The 17,487-nt window shown below is 36.0% G+C and overlaps 1 protein-coding gene across 1 annotated transcript in view; it reads right to left on the bottom strand.

Moving 5' to 3' along the window:
• Nucleotides 1–17,487, bottom strand: part of PRKCE (protein kinase C, epsilon) — a 300,600-nt gene that overhangs the window by 83,534 nt on the left and 199,579 nt on the right. Inside the window, exons 9-10 of the mRNA XM_010576498.1 lie at nucleotides 16,496–16,710; nucleotides 15,010–15,183 (exon numbers count right to left, since the gene is read on the bottom strand). Coding sequence (XP_010574800.1) covers nucleotides 15,010–15,183; nucleotides 16,496–16,710 — 389 coding nt within the window. The remainder of the gene's footprint in view (nucleotides 1–15,009; nucleotides 15,184–16,495; nucleotides 16,711–17,487) is intronic.

The following is a 17,487-nucleotide window of genomic DNA, read 5'->3' as shown; positions in this document are numbered from 1 at the left end:
ATGCAAAAATAAGTACAGGTTTTGATAAGCAGTAACCAAAAAATGAAGAATGTCTATACACTCAGTTGTGTTGCTTACCTGTCAAAAATCCCATCCCATGTGTATAACACCAGCAAGTTCTAAAGTGGGTTCAACAGCTTTTTATATTAAGAAAATAGCAGAAATGGCCAGTGTCTTGGTGACATTACAAGCATTAGCTATGAAAATGTCAAGGGTATTTACGAACAGTGAAGTGATGGAAGCTTCATCATAGTTTGAGAAGATATGGAAAATTCCTTTCAGGAATTTTTTTTCACTACATATGCAAAGTTAAGGCAAAATGCCTTTCCTTAAATAATGCATGAATAATGCATTCTCTTTGGATAATGCAAACAGGATTGCAACTAAAAATTTTAAAAAACCCCCCAAAAAAGGTATTTCCTGAATTTTTAAAAAAAAAAAAAAAAAAAAGCGTCGTTGTATCTGTGATTGCGGACACATAACTCTCTCTCTCTCCTTTCTGGTAGACAGAGGTATTTAAGTTTGAGCTCTTATTAAAAAAAAAAAAAAAAAAAAGCAGCTATCTTTCTTTTAATTGTAAATTAAGTGATTTCACTCTGTGTGTCAGAGAGAAGCATGATTGTATTTATTTTTCTAATTTCAATTATTTTAGGCTTTAAACTTCAAACTGTGGAGTGTTCTGTCCCTGAAGCAGCAAAGCTTTTCAGCATATTGAAGAACAACTTGTTCACAGACATCAGTATCTTGAAAACAACAATTAGTGAATTGTATATTTCCAAAATTATGTCAAAGGTTCACAAAATTTTTTAAAAATAAATAATTTTAAAAATGCAGTAACTTCCAATGTATTTATTTTACTTTTCTTTTATAGCAGGTGTGGTGTTATGTGAAACAAGGCAAGGAGAGGGCAAAGTTTTTATCTTTCTTAGTTCAGGATCAAAAACTGCACTCAGACCACAAGAACTGAACTGACAGACCAAGACAGCAAGCCAGTAAAGTAGGACAATGCAATTGGTGCCTGATAACTAACAAGAATTAGAAAGAAATCTCCTACTTTAGGAGAAAAATAACATCATTGGTATATATTTCTGGCTCTGTAAGATTACAAAATGTTGAACTCGTAGTTTATATTTGCCCCAGTGGTTTCACATAGCATTTCTACAACTATTCTTGGACTAAAACAATGTTTAGGGAATGTAACATGCCGTAACCTTGGCCTAGTGCAATATTTCATTCTAAGAAAAAGTATATTAATCATTAAAAAATGTTTTCTGGAATTAGGAACAAAAGAGCAGCAGTAACAATTTGCACGAACAGCCTTTGTGATTCAGTAAGTACACCAGCAGTGATTTGAAGCTTCCCATTCGGTACTTTGTGGTCATGCTAACCGAGCATTTCAAAGCAAACTTCAGTTGTACTGACACAATTTCCCATGTCTTTGGTTCCATAGGAGAGAGAAGGTCTTTTTGAAATTTCCCCCTACTTTTGCCTCGAGGCTTCATGAGACTCCTTTGAAGTTTATAACCTAAGATTTCTATGGGACAACAATTTACATAATTCAAAGGAGAGCTTTAAGGAAAGATCACAAATTGCTACTTGTTAAATTAACAGACATCTACCCTTACAGGGAAAAAGAAGGAAAAGGAAAAATAATTTAAAACCTCAGAATTTTTCATTAACAGATTATAATGTTTTTAACCTTCTAAGCATTCTACTTAAATACTCAAATAATTTTATTTGTAGTCTGTTTATATTTCTGAGACCATCAGTAATTTGACAAAGGCAGTAACTTGCAAGCAAAACTTGTGGGTAGGACCAAAAAATGATGTAATTCTTCACTGTATCATGATAAGATCTGGGAACTTTTTTCCATAGTTTAGATTTCTTTATTCAAACATAACACAGTAAATTCAGTTTGCCAAGACAGAATGTTCTCTCTGCTGTCTGTTACTTGAATAATGTAATATAGCATTTGCTTCAAGAATATTTTCAAAAAGGACCCATAAACTCATATGTCCTCTAACCTCTTCAAGCAGTAGCTTCCTCATTTCCTCAAAGAATGTAAGCAACTTTAAAAACAACATACTACTAATGGATAAAACATTACTTTAATCTGGACAATGCCAGTAAATAAACCTCCTTTCTGTCAATGCTCTTTGCAGAATGATGTTAACTGTGCAATCAGATAATGGTTAATGAATTTTAATGAAGTCTGTATTGTGTATCAAATCTTGAACCTGGTGATATTTTAGGTTCTAGGGAGCTGCCTGTGGCTTCTTAGACGCAAATCATCGGTCTAAATCCAGTTAAAATGTAGAGTGAAACAATACCCAGATATTGGGTTACACATGTGGCTGAGATTACATGTTAGCCTAAGGGATATTTGAACCACTTTGAGTGTTTCATATAATACCACACTGAACTCCACTGTGGAAACACAGTTAATCTCCTCGGGCATATCACCCAGCAACAATTCTTTCCTAACTTTTCCCACAGATTCATGGCAAATTTCCAAAAGTTCAGAGATTTGGTGAGTTTAAGCCCCTTTAAGTTCAGATTTCTATCTCAAATTCTCTCATTTCTGATCCAGAAATCTCATTAGATATGATCTTCCCATTTCTCATTATGCTAGAAAAGCTCTGCAAGCTTCCTTTCCTATGCTGCTGCAATACAGCAGTTGCCATTAAAAGGACTTGCTCTTGAATACTGCAAGCATGAAGGGGATGTTTATACATGCAGTGCACAAAGCGAACATGTGCCACAAGCCTGTATGAATGAGACCTCAGCAACATGACTACCAAGTTTCTCACATCTGAATGCAACCAAAGAGGACTTTCCATCACAGGGCTATACCGAATTTTAAACCCCTGAAGACAGCCCTTTTTCTTGCTCAAACCTTATTTCATTTTTACTCTTTGATTGTCTAAAAATACAAGTGAGATTTCTTGGATGTCCAAAGCAGCTAATTAACTTTTCTTTTAGAACTTGTTCTCCTACTGCACGGGCCCATAAATGAATCCATAGGTTATACTCATCAATATATCCAACACAGCTATTCTCATTTCAGAAAGAGTTGTCTATATCCTACATTTTCTTTAAGAAATGCTCAGATAAGTGTGTTAAAAAGTGGCTGAATTAAGTTTAAAATAACCTTTATTTCATTTCTTCTTCAGAAATTCAACAAAAGAACACTGCAGACCAAAAATCTGAAAGACGATGGCATCACTCTTTGGCATGCTTCTTAATTAAGTCTAATGCATTATGCATGATGCCCTTTTGGCTCTGGCATGACATTGCCAGCTGTGGTTCACTGCTTACATTCCTGATGGGAAAGCACAAAATACTGTAACACTTATCTCTTTCTTTCAGTACCTTGGGTCTTGGTGACGGAAAATGTAACCTGAGAACTGTAGTATCAAATTTATTATGTACTATTTACCTGTATTACAGCATGTAATATTTTTTGTATCTAATGTATGCATAACAACACATTATGGAAATGCATACAAAAACACCTGCAGGGAATCCTGTTTTTTTCCTATCTGAGAAACCTCAGTATGTTTAGTTGTTGTTTCCAGGTAATCAGATACATTATTTCACTACTGTAGAAGATGATGGAGAAATAGTGCAGCTACATCAGTTTGGAGATTTTAAATGGCATAGACACTACGTTCAGAAATATCATTAAAACAAAATGGTATAAATATTTATACTGCACTATAGGGTTGTCTGTTTACAGATGTGGTATTAAGAGGATTTCTCCCCTCCAGGGTGGAGAACAAAACATAATGCTCTCTAACATTTACATTTCTAAATAGTTTCTCACTTTCAACACTTCCCACATAAAATATTATGTGCAAAGGTGCCACTGCATTACATGCAAAACCACCGTCTTTGGCTCAGGAAATGCCCAAGTCATTGGTCTCCTGATATTGGGATAGTATTCTGGAAAAATGTCATGATATGCTTTACCCTGTACCTACACTCTTTCTGGGCATCTGCTTTGGCACTGCTAAAGACAGGATACTGGGCCAAACAAGCTGTTGGCTGTTCTTACATTAGTATCTCTTACACAGTCCTTCATGAGATCAGAACCTGGTTTTCCCTTCTCTTTGGCCCTTTATACAAATTAGCTTTCCAACAGAGGATGAAAGGAATCTAGCAAGAGGTTAAAAATACGTGTTTCCAGAGAAAAATTACATGAGCACACAGAATTAATGAAAACTGATAAATATGTGCAAAATCCTTAGTCTACATATAACATTCTCTGTTCACCATGTTTTCATAACCCTTCCTGAAAATAAAGCTCTTTATAAATATCCATTCATCTGCATAAGCACCACACACTGATTTTTTTGTTCTATATGATAAACATGAGTTACCTGAACCAGGCTTTTCCAATACCTATTGAAAGTCATTATTCATACACCTCTCTTCACTGTCTGGATTTCTGTGGTTTTATAAAAGCAAGTGACCTTTAAAAGCATTAATTGTATCTACTTTATTTTCCATACTTTCCTGTTTACAGAACATGATTAATTTTTGGCAAAGCATATGCTTCACACAGCTGAAAACCCTGGCAATTCACAAGTATAAATTAGACAACAGGAAACACTGTCCAAAATTCCGCCATCATTTAAACCAAACCAATTTAAACCATTTAATCCAAACCCTCTGAAACAAATAAAGCAGCACAGAAGAAAATAGTGTGTTTTATCTTCAGGGTGTAGTTTTTTCTACAATTCAGGAAGCAGTTTTAAGGGGCAGAATTTTGTATGATTATTTTAATATTGGATTTCTGAAGACAGAGAAGAGAAAATAAGTACTACTGTGGACTTTTCAAGAAACCACTTATCAATTAGATTATTTGAATTTACTTATCTTGTGTTATTCTGCAAAGCTTCTTGGAAAAACTTATTTATAGAAGGCTTATGAAATGGATCCCTTTCATCCTTCTATCGGCTGAATGGAAAGTTAAGTACCTAAAAGGACAATTTTCCTTCTTGTGTACTTGGCAAGGTATACATACTCTGAAAAGAAGAATTATAACTGGGTCTTTCTTGGATGTATTAAGGATAAAATGGGGTGGTTTCTCTAGGTCACAACTTAAAAATTAGGCTATGGAAATATGCAGACTTACTACTAGCTGGTATTATTCCATACACAATCAAAGTAGTTAAGTTTGTAAGTTAACCTTCAGAGTGCCTTCCATGAACACTCAGTTCCCTTATAATGTACTACCTTTAAAAGAAAAAAAAAATTTTTCCAGCATAGCTATTGCTATTATTTAAATTACTTAAAGTAGTGTCATTGAATGAGTATTATTTTTAAGAGTCACACCATTCTGACAAAATCTCATTAATCCTTAGAGGACCTAGTGGTCTTATTGCAGCAAAGCTAACCTTACACACAGAGAGTCACTGTGCATGGGAAAGAGACTTACAGTTATTAAATATACTGTGTGATGCAGGAAAAGATGGATTAGTACACCCGATGCGGGAAAAGTAATATATTTCTGCTATACTGTGTAGGAAGAGAAAGACTGAACAAATTAAGCAGGGAAATAATTGGGAAATTATTGGGAAAATACTGGGAAATAATTTAAAATACTGTTTTATACTAGTTTTATAATGTAATAGACATGTTAGTGGAATATATTTTGAGATCACAATATAAATAATTCATGCTTCAGTAATAATCAGAATCTACTTACTATGAAAAGGAACATTAACTAAAACTCACAGCCCTTTCCCTCTTTTCAGTCTCATTTAAAGGTGACTATGCACATTTTTAGACATGGCAAGTGGAGAATGGAAAAAGAAAGTGTTTCACAGTAGTTCATAGCCATTTGCTGTAAGGTGAAATAGAAGAGTCCAAAATCTAATGTTCACTGTCACGATCTCCTGGTTGCTAAACACACTTTGCACTCCTATGAACTACTGTATTAATAAGCACAGCCAGGAGTTGGAAGGAGTCTTTATTATTCAGGTTTCCTTAGTTCGGAACAATTACTTTTTAATGACTGATTGGTTTACCAGAAGAGAACACAAAGAATTAATGATAAGATACAGTTTACCTGTACATGTTTTATAGATTTATGTTTACTGTTTCTTACTATTAGTGGAAGTTGTATATGCTCTTTATACAGACAGCATTTCAGCCCTGGCGTAGAGACACTGTGGACTCACAGGCCCACAAATGACATACCACTCGCTCTGCTCCAGGGAGTCACTTGTCTTAAGTGCTAAATTGACATTATAGATCACCTTCCCTGTCATCTTTTTTAAGGAGATAAAACAATGCACTGAATAATTCTCAGCTTACAGAATGGCCTTAGGCTCCCTTATGTGGGAATACAAAGAAGCTCTTTACATGCTTCCCCACACACAACCATGACTCTAGGCTGTGCATCGTTACTCTTAGCCCACAGTAATTAGGCAAGAGTAAACCCTGCTGCCATCAAAAAAGCGTGCATGTTTCTGCTAAAAGTACTCACCCACAAGCGAGATAAAATGGCATAAACTGGATTCCCTTAAATCTTCTCACACACCTATTAACAGTGTAAAAATAATCTGATGGTGTGGTTTTGAAAAGAGGAGATAAAGTGTAATTTAAGTTAAACCCTACTCAAGTTTGGCCCACCTCACACATGGTGTATGGTGCAGAAGACATGTTATGCCAAAACTAAAATTACTGTGTCCATGCTAAAAAAAGCAATGAAAATTTTACTGAAGAAGCAAACCCAAATGTTTTGTAAATTCCACTTCTTTCCCATGGTGAATTTCTCTCATGTACAAGTATTTACTAAGCTTACTGTTGTTACCAAAAAGAAAAAAAAGTAGTACTATTAAAGTGCCCAAATGAATTCCAAAGAAAATGATTTCCTGCATTTAGAAAAGAAGCTGCAAAGAATCAAATTTTATATGCAGCTTCCTTTTTCCTGACTCTTCCTTTAGGGTGTGTTAGTTGTTCACTTGTAAGAGTAACACCTAACAAACACAGTATTAAATGTTTTCCTGCAATCACTTGGGTAAAACAGGCTTTCTTCAAATAGCTTTTAAAACAGTTAACTACCATAAATGAGGTATCCTGATAGCTACCCATGTGAGCATTACATTTCCACTTATTTTAAAGATAGGTTTGATTTTTACAAATTAATTTTTATATTGAACGTATTAGAGGCAAATTGTGAATAGTGCTTGAGGGCTATAAAACACAAGAAAAAGCACAAAGGCTGCTAGGACAAAGGACCAGTGGTTTCATGTAGGTCAGGTATTCAGGTCTCTTCTGTCCAAATGGGGGATCGTACACCAGGTGTGAGGATGGTCTCAAGACCTAGGTGCAGAGGAAGGACAGAAATGAGGGTCACAGCACATGGCTGCAGGATAACAGATCCTGCTACAAACCAGTCAGGCACATTTCTTCCAAGGGCTGTTTGCCACAAGGCGGATTACCCTTATCATTCCCATTCCTCTCTCCCAAGATGAAACTAAGCGAAAGGCCACAATCCAGCCTTAACCTGTATGATTTAATTTAAAGCAGCATTGTTCAATTATCCTGCTGTATGAGGAACAGTATTCCATTCCTACAAAAGCTGTCAGATTAAGAATGACAGACGAGGAACCAACCAGCATGATGTTAACAGAGCCATAGTGCCAATCTTACACAGAGATTCTGTGGACCCACTAAGTTCTGTTCAAAGTGTGCTACCCCCTTTGCCCTGTTTGGATGACAATATTCCTGTCTCTTCTGATCTCTGCTAAAGCACAGTGTACAAGACAGACAGACAGACTTACCAGGAAAGTTACTGGCAAAGCATCTGGTAGATACTCTGAAAATTCCTCCCCTTAAACATGCCTCAACTGGAGAAACATGTTTTTCCCAAGAGGAAAAGTGTGCAATATGTACTTCCAGCCCCTAAGTCCAAGAGATATGAGAACAGTACCTAAAAGGCCCTTAGCTCTACCAGTTATCCTAAAAACCTCCTGTCTACACATGATCACATCAGGACTAAAATCTTGAAGTTTACACTTGGCTACACTAAGATGTTTTTAACAGCATGAACTACTGGCATAGTTAACTCTAAAACCCTAATATGCAGACATAAGGACCAAGGTAAATAAAATCAGTACAATCTCCAGCTCGCCCTCACCTATTTCATGATGGCAGTTGCAGTGATTTCTGGCCACAGATACTGACTCGGGACTACTCCCGGGGTTGTCGAGGCCTCAGTTGGTTACAGCAAAGCAATCCATGGAGCTGCAGCTGCAGCACTCACTTGTATACTTGCAAACTAGGAACAAGCCCTAGCTTTGAGAGGGTGTAAAAGAGTCCTGTTCAGTTTGGGTGCTACAACACAAAATAAAAGTCTTTCCTGTCTGAAAGAGAAGCATTTAGACTCTTCTGATTGATGCTGGAGGAGTAATTTCTCCTACAGGCCCTTGATGAGCCTGGCTGCACTGATAGCCTGACTTGCAGTTTAACACTAAAAGGACTAATGTGAACAATGAATCTTCAGTGAGCTAACCAGGCTTTAATAATCCTTCAAGAGCAGCTAGCAATAACTGAGCAGCATAATAGCAACTTTACCAAAACCGGGTCAACATGCTGGATATAGGGGCTTGTATGTGTGAGAGACAATGATTACAGTATTTAATCATCAGCTTTACCATTCCAACTATTCTTTACCACAGTGTCTACTTTTACACAATACAATGATCGCGGTCAATGCATTCATACTGTGTAGCACTCACAGGAAATCTAAATTTAACATACACAGTACTCAAATTTCTGAAAAACCTTATTCTGCCAAAATTTCGTGTATTTATATGACTTCTTGACTGTATGATATATGAAACATCACCAGATACCAGTCTAACTTCTAGCGCTTCAGGAAATATTCTGAAGAATGAGTCAGTATCAGTTCATTTTAATTTCTTATGATATGAACTGCCTGTAGAAACTAGCTGGGAATTAAAAAATAGCTACTATTGCACATATTCTATGTATATACATATATAATAATACAGTTAAATAAAATATTAAAATTAAGTTTGAATATAAATATGTATACATGTATATAAAAAGATACCATAATATAAACAGTATAAATAACACAGCTCTATGCTTACTTACCATTTTATTCTAATTTTTACCACAGTTAACTCTTACCATTAAGAAACCTTTGTCAATAATTTTATATTTAAATTGTATTAAAATATTTTAGCACTGAAGTAGCTAAAAATACAAGGGCTAATTTCATCTTTTGTCTCCACATGTACAAATCCACAGAAGCAGGGATAATAATGAACAGATTTGGGCCCTAAAAAGTTCTAATTTGACACTAATCAGTAATAAAAGGCAATGCAAACTTGTGTTAAACTGATTACACCCATATAGCAATATCTGCATAATGGCTTTAGCTGCTTAGCAACAAAAGTACAAGAATACCAGATAAAATGGATTATAAGCCCAGATGAATGCAACAGTGGCCAGTCAGGTTAATTTGCACTGTATATCATAAATGACACTCCTCTGAGCTATTACTGCAGAAGACATTTACTTTTTTGTACAAATACATGTAAGAGAAATAAGACTTGCTTTTCCACTACCAAAGACAGTTTTGGTCACATACTACAGTGATTTTTCTTAAATTAACTTAGAAAACATGACTTAAAGACATCATAAACATAAGATTCTCTTTCCTTTTGCTGTTTTCTTACACAAATAAAACAAATCCCTTTAAAAATGGAACTCCATTTTACACCTTTTGTGATGTTCCACTTTTCCATACTGATCCTTGTACACTATAATAGTATTGTACTGCTGGACTTCCAAACCCTTCTTGGAAACATTTAAATACAAGCCATGAGTAGAAGAAGGACTGATTACTCTTGGCTTTTACAGAAGGGTCTGATGCAGAAAGAGGTCCAGAGGTTTGCCAAAATCAAAGGCGCATCATGACAGCTGAAACAGAAATAAAATCTCCTAAATCTTGGCTTTATAAACACCATCCTTCTAGCATTAGCTAGAGTGTGCTAGATACAGTGCAAACACACAGAAAGGAATAGCACCTGAATCACAGTATTCACAATCTAGGATAAACCAGTAGTAAGCCACTAGGTAGAACATAACAGTTAAGGGATCAATATGGTTATAATAGGGTCCCTATAGCCTATTTCTAGATGTCCTTCAGTTCTGCCACTGTCATGTGGCTAATCTCTACCTTACAACACCAGAACACAGGAAAGAAGTGAATGGCCTTGCAGGTCAGCTTAGGACCTATGCTATGAATAGATATGCTGCTTTTAACATGCAGACAATTGCAAGGAAAAAAAAAATTGGGGGGGGGTAAGTCTAACTATTTACCTGTAGTAACTGACCTTCTGACCTTCTCTATCCTTTATTTAATTACTTGTTTTCTCTAATAGAAATAGCCATAAATGTTGACTAAGGGTACTTTACAAGTTACGCAACTCTATCATTCAACAGAAACATTGCTCTGTACTAATAGTACTCTCAACTAAAGCAATTTTGTGGAATACAGTACTCTGAAAAGAGCAGGAGACCACTATTTTCAAAATTATCTAATTTCACAAAGTTGGATAAAAAAGCAAATGGTAGATGTTAAAAGCAGTAGCTCTCCAGTCTTCTAAATTTATAATGAATTATCATAATAAAGCTTTCACTGTCTTAAATTATTTAAAAAAACAGATTATTCTTAAAGTATTTATTAGGATAATTATAGGGTGTGCACATATATGTGTATGCATCTCAGGGTAGAGGTCTAGAAAATTTTAAGTACTATGAACAAGGTTGACAGGGGTGTAGGATGAATAAAGTCAAATCAGTCATACCTTTACTTTGTAGAATCTCAACTTTCCATTAAAAAAAGACTTTAGTTTTCACAGTTCTGAACCTTCCAGCTGTGAATGAAGTATCATAAATACAGAAATGTCTTCAGAGAAAATAGCTCTAGAAATACTTTAACCCCCTTTGCCAGCCACCTGACTGAAGCATTATCAATAAAACCTAATGCTGATAATGTTCCATAGTTGAGCATTGAAGCATGGTATGAGGTTGGAGTGAAGAACACCCTGGAGACGGGAATTGGGCAGCATCAGCATTACTGTCAGGTAAGGTACTCCTTAATGAAAACACAAAGAACTAGCCCATAGAAGAGAAAGAGAAGATAAGAGGAAGAGTGAAAAAAGAATGTAAACAATAGTAGTGCTGAAAAAACATTTTCTCAATAAAGGACACAACAAAGTCCTGAATAAATCAAAGATGATGATAAGCAAAGGTCAGTTATTACAAAAATGCTGTACCCTGTATGCTAGGCCTTGGGCAAGTTTTGCTATGGGACTGCCAAATACAGAATGTGGTATTCTTTGTTTATATCCCAGCTGACAGACCACATGCAAAAGAGAACTCAAACCTCTGAATACATGGATATATGCACTGACCATATTCTGGAAAAACAAGAAGGGAAATGCTGCCATAGTACAGGAGTGTTGAAAAATACCATCCACTGTAACATGGTTTTATAATATATGCTACACTAAACTATTTGAGCTCCTTCCACATAAAAACATGCATCAGCTGAGGTCCTGCCCGTAGAGTTTACATTCTTTCTAATGGCTAGGACTGGGTTGCTGAGTTCATACCTCAAACTATTGCAGAGACAACATCATATATCAGCTTTGCATACTTTATCCCAAGCTTTGGACCAGAACCCAGCTCTCTTGACTTCCATGCCACAGCAGAAGATCGCAAAACAATACCTGAATTACAGTATTTGAATATACATAATTTTAATACAGAATGTTGACTGGGGGGGCACACTCATTTTTTGATGGGCTTAAAGCAAACTGGTTTCATCAAAGTTAGCTTTTCGATTAAGTAGAAACATGGGAAATACCACTCCCAAGAATATTCCTTTAAAATAAGGAAGTTAGATGGGACTACTAAAAGCAAATTCAGATATGTAGGGCTAAAACCACATTGGTGTATAAGGTATGCTGTTATTAGCCATTATTTGGCATGATTTCTGAATTCCAAGCTAAATTTAAATATGATCCCTTACTCGTTGTGATAACAATAGTATCATGTAGTAAATGATACTAATGAAAAATCTGCTCCATGTAAAAAACAAGTAATACTGATGCATACTTACTCTAAAAAGCATATTAGGCAACTTTTCTGCAGTGTCTTCACCTTATTACTGAAGGAAAACACTGCAATATTAAAGACAAACTCATACACTCCCATTTTTGTGGAAAAGGAACAAAGCAAGTAATCTCATTACATAAAGTCAGCCTCTGAGTGCTTTAACAATGAATACTGAGTCAATCTTTCCATTAAGTCAGGGTGTATACAGCAAATATGCTCTACTTGAAATGCAAAATTTAATTCCAGCATGATCACTTCAGGGACCAGTTCTGCAAAGTACAGCAGCCGTGGCATGACATACAATTGCAGCGTAAGTAACTATACACTACTGTTAAACACATTTTAAACTCTATTGTACAATAGCCTTTGTCACAGTAAAGCTATTTTAACCATGAACCATGTTTGTTTGAACAAGTTTTTCTACCTGTTTTTCCACTGAACCTTAGCAAATCATTCAGTGACTAATTTACTTGGTACATTTTCATTTGTTGTCATTCATAAATAATTTATAGCTTTAGCAGATGTATTGCTTTTGATTTACATATGGTTTGGATTTTTGTTTCTTTATAGAGTTCTTCGCAAATTGTTCACCGGCCATGCTCAAAAAACCCCTTCAATTATTCAACTGTGAACTTCTAATTTGATTGGGTATCACTAGGTGTAGTTGTGGTTGTTTGATAAGAGTCACTAGCCTATGACTTGTAACTATAAATCATTTAACTATCAGTTCCTCTGAGTTCAAGCAAAGCCACAAACTATAGTTTCTATCTGGTCAAGGGATCTGGGAAGAGAGAAGATTGTGAGAAGAATCTCTGAATATCTTTCTTTGATGAATGGCTTTGGAGAGCAGGGAGGAAGGCAGAAAGCATGATACAAAAGAGGGAAGAACAGATGAGAAATAAAAAAGGAAAGAAATCTCCAGGAAACCAGAGGAGTAGCAGGAGAACCTTCTGTCATAATTCACTTAATGTAAAACTGATCTTTACCGATGTTCTGCCACATGATTTACATCAGGGTGCTGATACATTTATTTACACTTCACGGAGTGCAGTCTGCCTTAGTCCTAAAGGTCCCTCTGTGATCACAGAGTTTATCCTTTACCCCAGTACAATCTTTTTATCACTTCCTTCATCTGAAATAATACGCTCAATTGTAGTTACAGATTTTAAAGTAATACGTTAGAACATTCAAAGAGTATGTTCAGACACATATTCAAATGAAAGTCTGAATGCATGAAACATCCATTGTAGACATAAATTGTATACACACCTTCCTGGGCCAATTTTTTGTGTCAACTTCAAAGCATATAAAAGGCTAATGCATCTTCACTATTTTAAGAACTGTATAAACATATTAAACATTTATTATTTGCATATTTGAACACAGTGCAATCTTGACCCTACTAGCCATTTTCCTATGGTTTTCCCACTGCCCTATTTATCTTTCCTGACAACTTTGCTGGAAGACCTTTTAGTCACAGATTTTCTGTAATTCTACACACATAGTTATTGCAATTACTCATGTGTGCCATACATAGTTTTGGTTGTAATATGTGAATATGTAGGTATTTACACATATGCACACATAGACTCATATACGCCATTAGTAACTCTTAATTTTGTTCAATATGCTGATTTAATTGTTCATTAAATTTGCCAATTTTTTCCATTAAATTGACTCAAATACTCAAATGTAGTATCTTACTGAAACAAAAAAAAAGCCCAGAAGTTTGAAGGAAGTTGATTGCTTTTAAAGTGTTCTATTTAAAACATACATATATCCTAATGTCTAAACTTACTCCCTACAGGTCAGGAACTCATTCCATTTAAATGAATGGCATATTTAGTTCAAGAGCCAAAAGTTCAAACCTTAGTTCTTTGAAATAGTAAACATTTTATCAGGCACTTCAAAAATAAAGGATGCTTCTGTAAATATCATTATATATGATTGGTATTCTATCTGCAAGACAGATTCACCTTGTGGGGGTTTTTTTGTCCATAAAGCTTTCTGGACAATCAGGTCAGACTGTCAGACTGTCAAACTGTCAGCTCAGCTGAATGACAAGGGAGAAGGAAGAGACTAAAAAATGAAAACCAGAAATGTTCTGTGAACACAACTGGTTTCAAGCACTTTGAGTGGATTCAGAAATCCTACAGTCAGCTACACCATCCAAACGTTCACTTACGTTTAAGCAGCAAAACTAAGACAGGTGCTGTGAAGAGGAATTTTGTATGAAAAATACCAACAAGGAACACAGCACAGGAACAGGCTGTCATTATCAGCTCTCTCTGCCATTCCTTCTCCCTGCTTCTCAAGCACATGGGCGGCATTAGCACTATAGGAACTTACTTGATAAGCAGTATACCTATTTCCTTTCTTTTCTGAACATTTTGTATACTACACAGCACAAAAAACCTGGAAAGATCAGTATTCTGCCATAATCTCATTTCTAAGAAGATAATTTTAGAATTTTTACTCTCAATACCGGATGTTAAAAACATTTGTACTTAATTCAACAAACAATACACCCTATTAATGTACAGAAGAAACCCAGAAAATGGCACCTTAGTAGGTTTTTTTGTGGTTTATGCATGCAGGGTTTTTTTAATTTTTTTAACTCATTTACTGCCATCTCCTGGTACTCACAAGGTAATAGTATTTATGCTACTTAACAGCAGCTAGTACTCCTGTTCAGTACTACTGAAATGCTGAAATGCCACAAACCTCTCAGAAATATTTTTTAAATATTGCTGTACTATTTACGTTGCTGTCTTTTATTCTGGAAATACTGAATATTGTTCCTTGGGCACAAACTGGTAAAAGGTTCATGGAGCTTACCTTTGTCTGGAAGCAGCAATAAAGTTGTGTTAGGTATGGGTGTTTCCGTGCTAATGCCAGAATTCTCTTTTCTGTCATTGTACAGTCTACATCGTCATCTTGAAGTATGACATCTTTCTTCAACACTTTCACTGCATATACTTCATCTTTTCCTTTTAGCTCAGCTAACATTACCTAAAACAAACAGAAATTCTGTTTGCATACGAACAACAGATACCATAAATGCAGGGTTGCATATGCATTTGACTGCACTGGAAATATAAAGACAGTTATATACTTGCCTGAATGAAGTTGAATATTTATAAAACTAAAAGTAATGTAATTTTAGAAAACTATACCTCTGGTATTCTTTAAATTTGAAACAGACAGTATCTATTTTGTTTGTTAGTTAAGAATGCAGAAGATAAGAAGTTTTTATCCCCTCATTCAAATATTGTAATGAGTGCCTACTAGTGAGATCTCAAAAACTAAAAAAGGAAGCAAGTTGATATAGAACAGAAATTTATTTCCCACTTTTATCTCCCACTTTTGGTAGTGAAATTTGTTTATAATGAACTTAGTATACAATCCCATGTACCATTCAAGCTGCTTTAAAGTTGTTGATTTTAACTACTGCTATTGTTTAAGGTTCAAGTCCTATACTCTGTTTAAGGTCAGTTCTGGCTTGGAGCCAGGGTAACCTTCAGAGAAAGGATTAGAAAACAGGGAGACAAAAGAACTCCTTCAGCCCTGCTCCCCTGCATCTGCAGTTCCCATGTATCAAGGAAGGAAGAGTGTACTTGTGAAACAGATTCACATTTCAGTCTTCCCCTTTGATTCCACAGTGCACAGCACTGTGAAAAGAAAATCTGTAAGCCCTGTAAATAGAGCAATGCCCCTTCCACCATCATCAATTTCCTACTGTGGGAAGGTATCTGGTGAGTTGCATCTTTGCTGCATACGTGGTATTTCTGACAGCTGTCTAAGCCTCTTGCACTCGTTGTATCTGAGTGGAAATGCTTGAGTTCTGCTTCCTCCAGCACTGAACACACCCACTGAGGAAAAATAAGCACACAAACTGTTCTCTGAAATAAGTAAACTTGAACTGGGTATTATCTAGAAAGGGAATGAACTCAGAACTCCACGGCATTATTCCTGGGCTGATTTTTCCTGCTTGACTACAACTAATTATCTTGTTGAACAGTATGTACGTAACTGTATGTATATCTTCATTACCAATATCCTGAAATAGTGAAACATCGACATTTTGTTTCAAAAGGCTTGACCATAGTTAAGGAAGAGAGCTAAAGCACAGAAAATGCCAGCTGATCAGGAGGCTGATGTTCCTGATCTGTGGGGTAAAAGCCACTTTTACCCAATGGGTAAAATTAGGAAACCGCTAGGGTGGAAGCACTTTCTGAATGCCATTATGAATACTTTCAAAGGAGTACAGTAAAAAAAGCCGGCACTTGAGTTTAAAAAAAAAAAAAAAAAAAAAGCTGCCCACCTTGCCAAAGCTGCCTTTTCCTAATACTTTGATGAAGTTGAACTCTTCAAGGCCTATTCGCTTGTTCTGGGCCTGCTTGACCTCCCCATTTTCACCATTCTCCCCAGTTTTGTTAAGCTGGTTGTCTGTTGACGTTGTAGCTGTTGCTCTGTGTTCCTCTCCCCGATTGTCAAATGATAATGCTTTCCTAATGTTGTTTTCCAGCTCTTTGATTTCTGTGTAAAAGTGAGAAAAAAGTGCTCGTTTTAATCAACCATCAGAAAAACAGCCTATGTTAGTCTGTACCAGTTTTAGGAAGGGACATACATCATCCTTGAATGCTGTATAGAGCATTCTGTGGTTAAGAATACATATTTAGCAAAGTGCTTCTCCACCTTACAGTAATCAGCCAAAACCCTGCTCTAACAGGAAGGGTGGCATTTTAAAATGAACCTTAGAGAATGACACGTCCAAAACTTGAAAGATAAGCCAGAATAGTAGTCAGATAGTTGTTTTTAGTGATTTTTGGGTGTTCCTGTACACAGAGAAGTATTTTGTTTTGAATACCCCTATCTTCCTGCAGCACTTACTCATCTTCCTGCTTAAGTATTTTAGGGTTGTATCTTCAAAAGTTCAAAGGATAGTTGGGCGTCCCAGTCCTTGAAGTCAACGTGAATGGAGCATCTTACGCAGCTCCAGCTGTTATCAGACACCTGCCAATAAGGTATTTGACTACTTCCTAGAGCCACTTCAAGCAGCAATTGTGCAGATCTGCTAAATGGTTCTGAAGGTTTCTCAGTGTTAAACACAGTGAGTCCTGGTGACTAACAGACCTCAGCTCTGCCTCAAGCTCTTGCATAGTACTTCTGCCTGATGGCCTTGGAAGCAACAACTTTACTGGACAGCTAAAAAAGTGAAATTTAAGAAAGAATTTAGACAATTCTTTGTTCTTATTTTAAGCAAAAGATCAGATATTTAAAAAATATTCAACCAAAATACTGTCTGCGAAACCA

The sequence above is a fragment of the Haliaeetus leucocephalus genome, unplaced genomic scaffold, assembly GCF_000737465.1.
Source record: "Haliaeetus leucocephalus isolate CR32 unplaced genomic scaffold, Haliaeetus_leucocephalus-4.0 Scaffold526, whole genome shotgun sequence".
Classification (NCBI taxonomy): Eukaryota; Metazoa; Chordata; class Aves; order Accipitriformes; family Accipitridae; genus Haliaeetus; species Haliaeetus leucocephalus.
The sequence above is the reverse complement of the archived record's forward strand: the minus strand, read 5'-3'. Positions and strand labels throughout refer to the sequence as shown.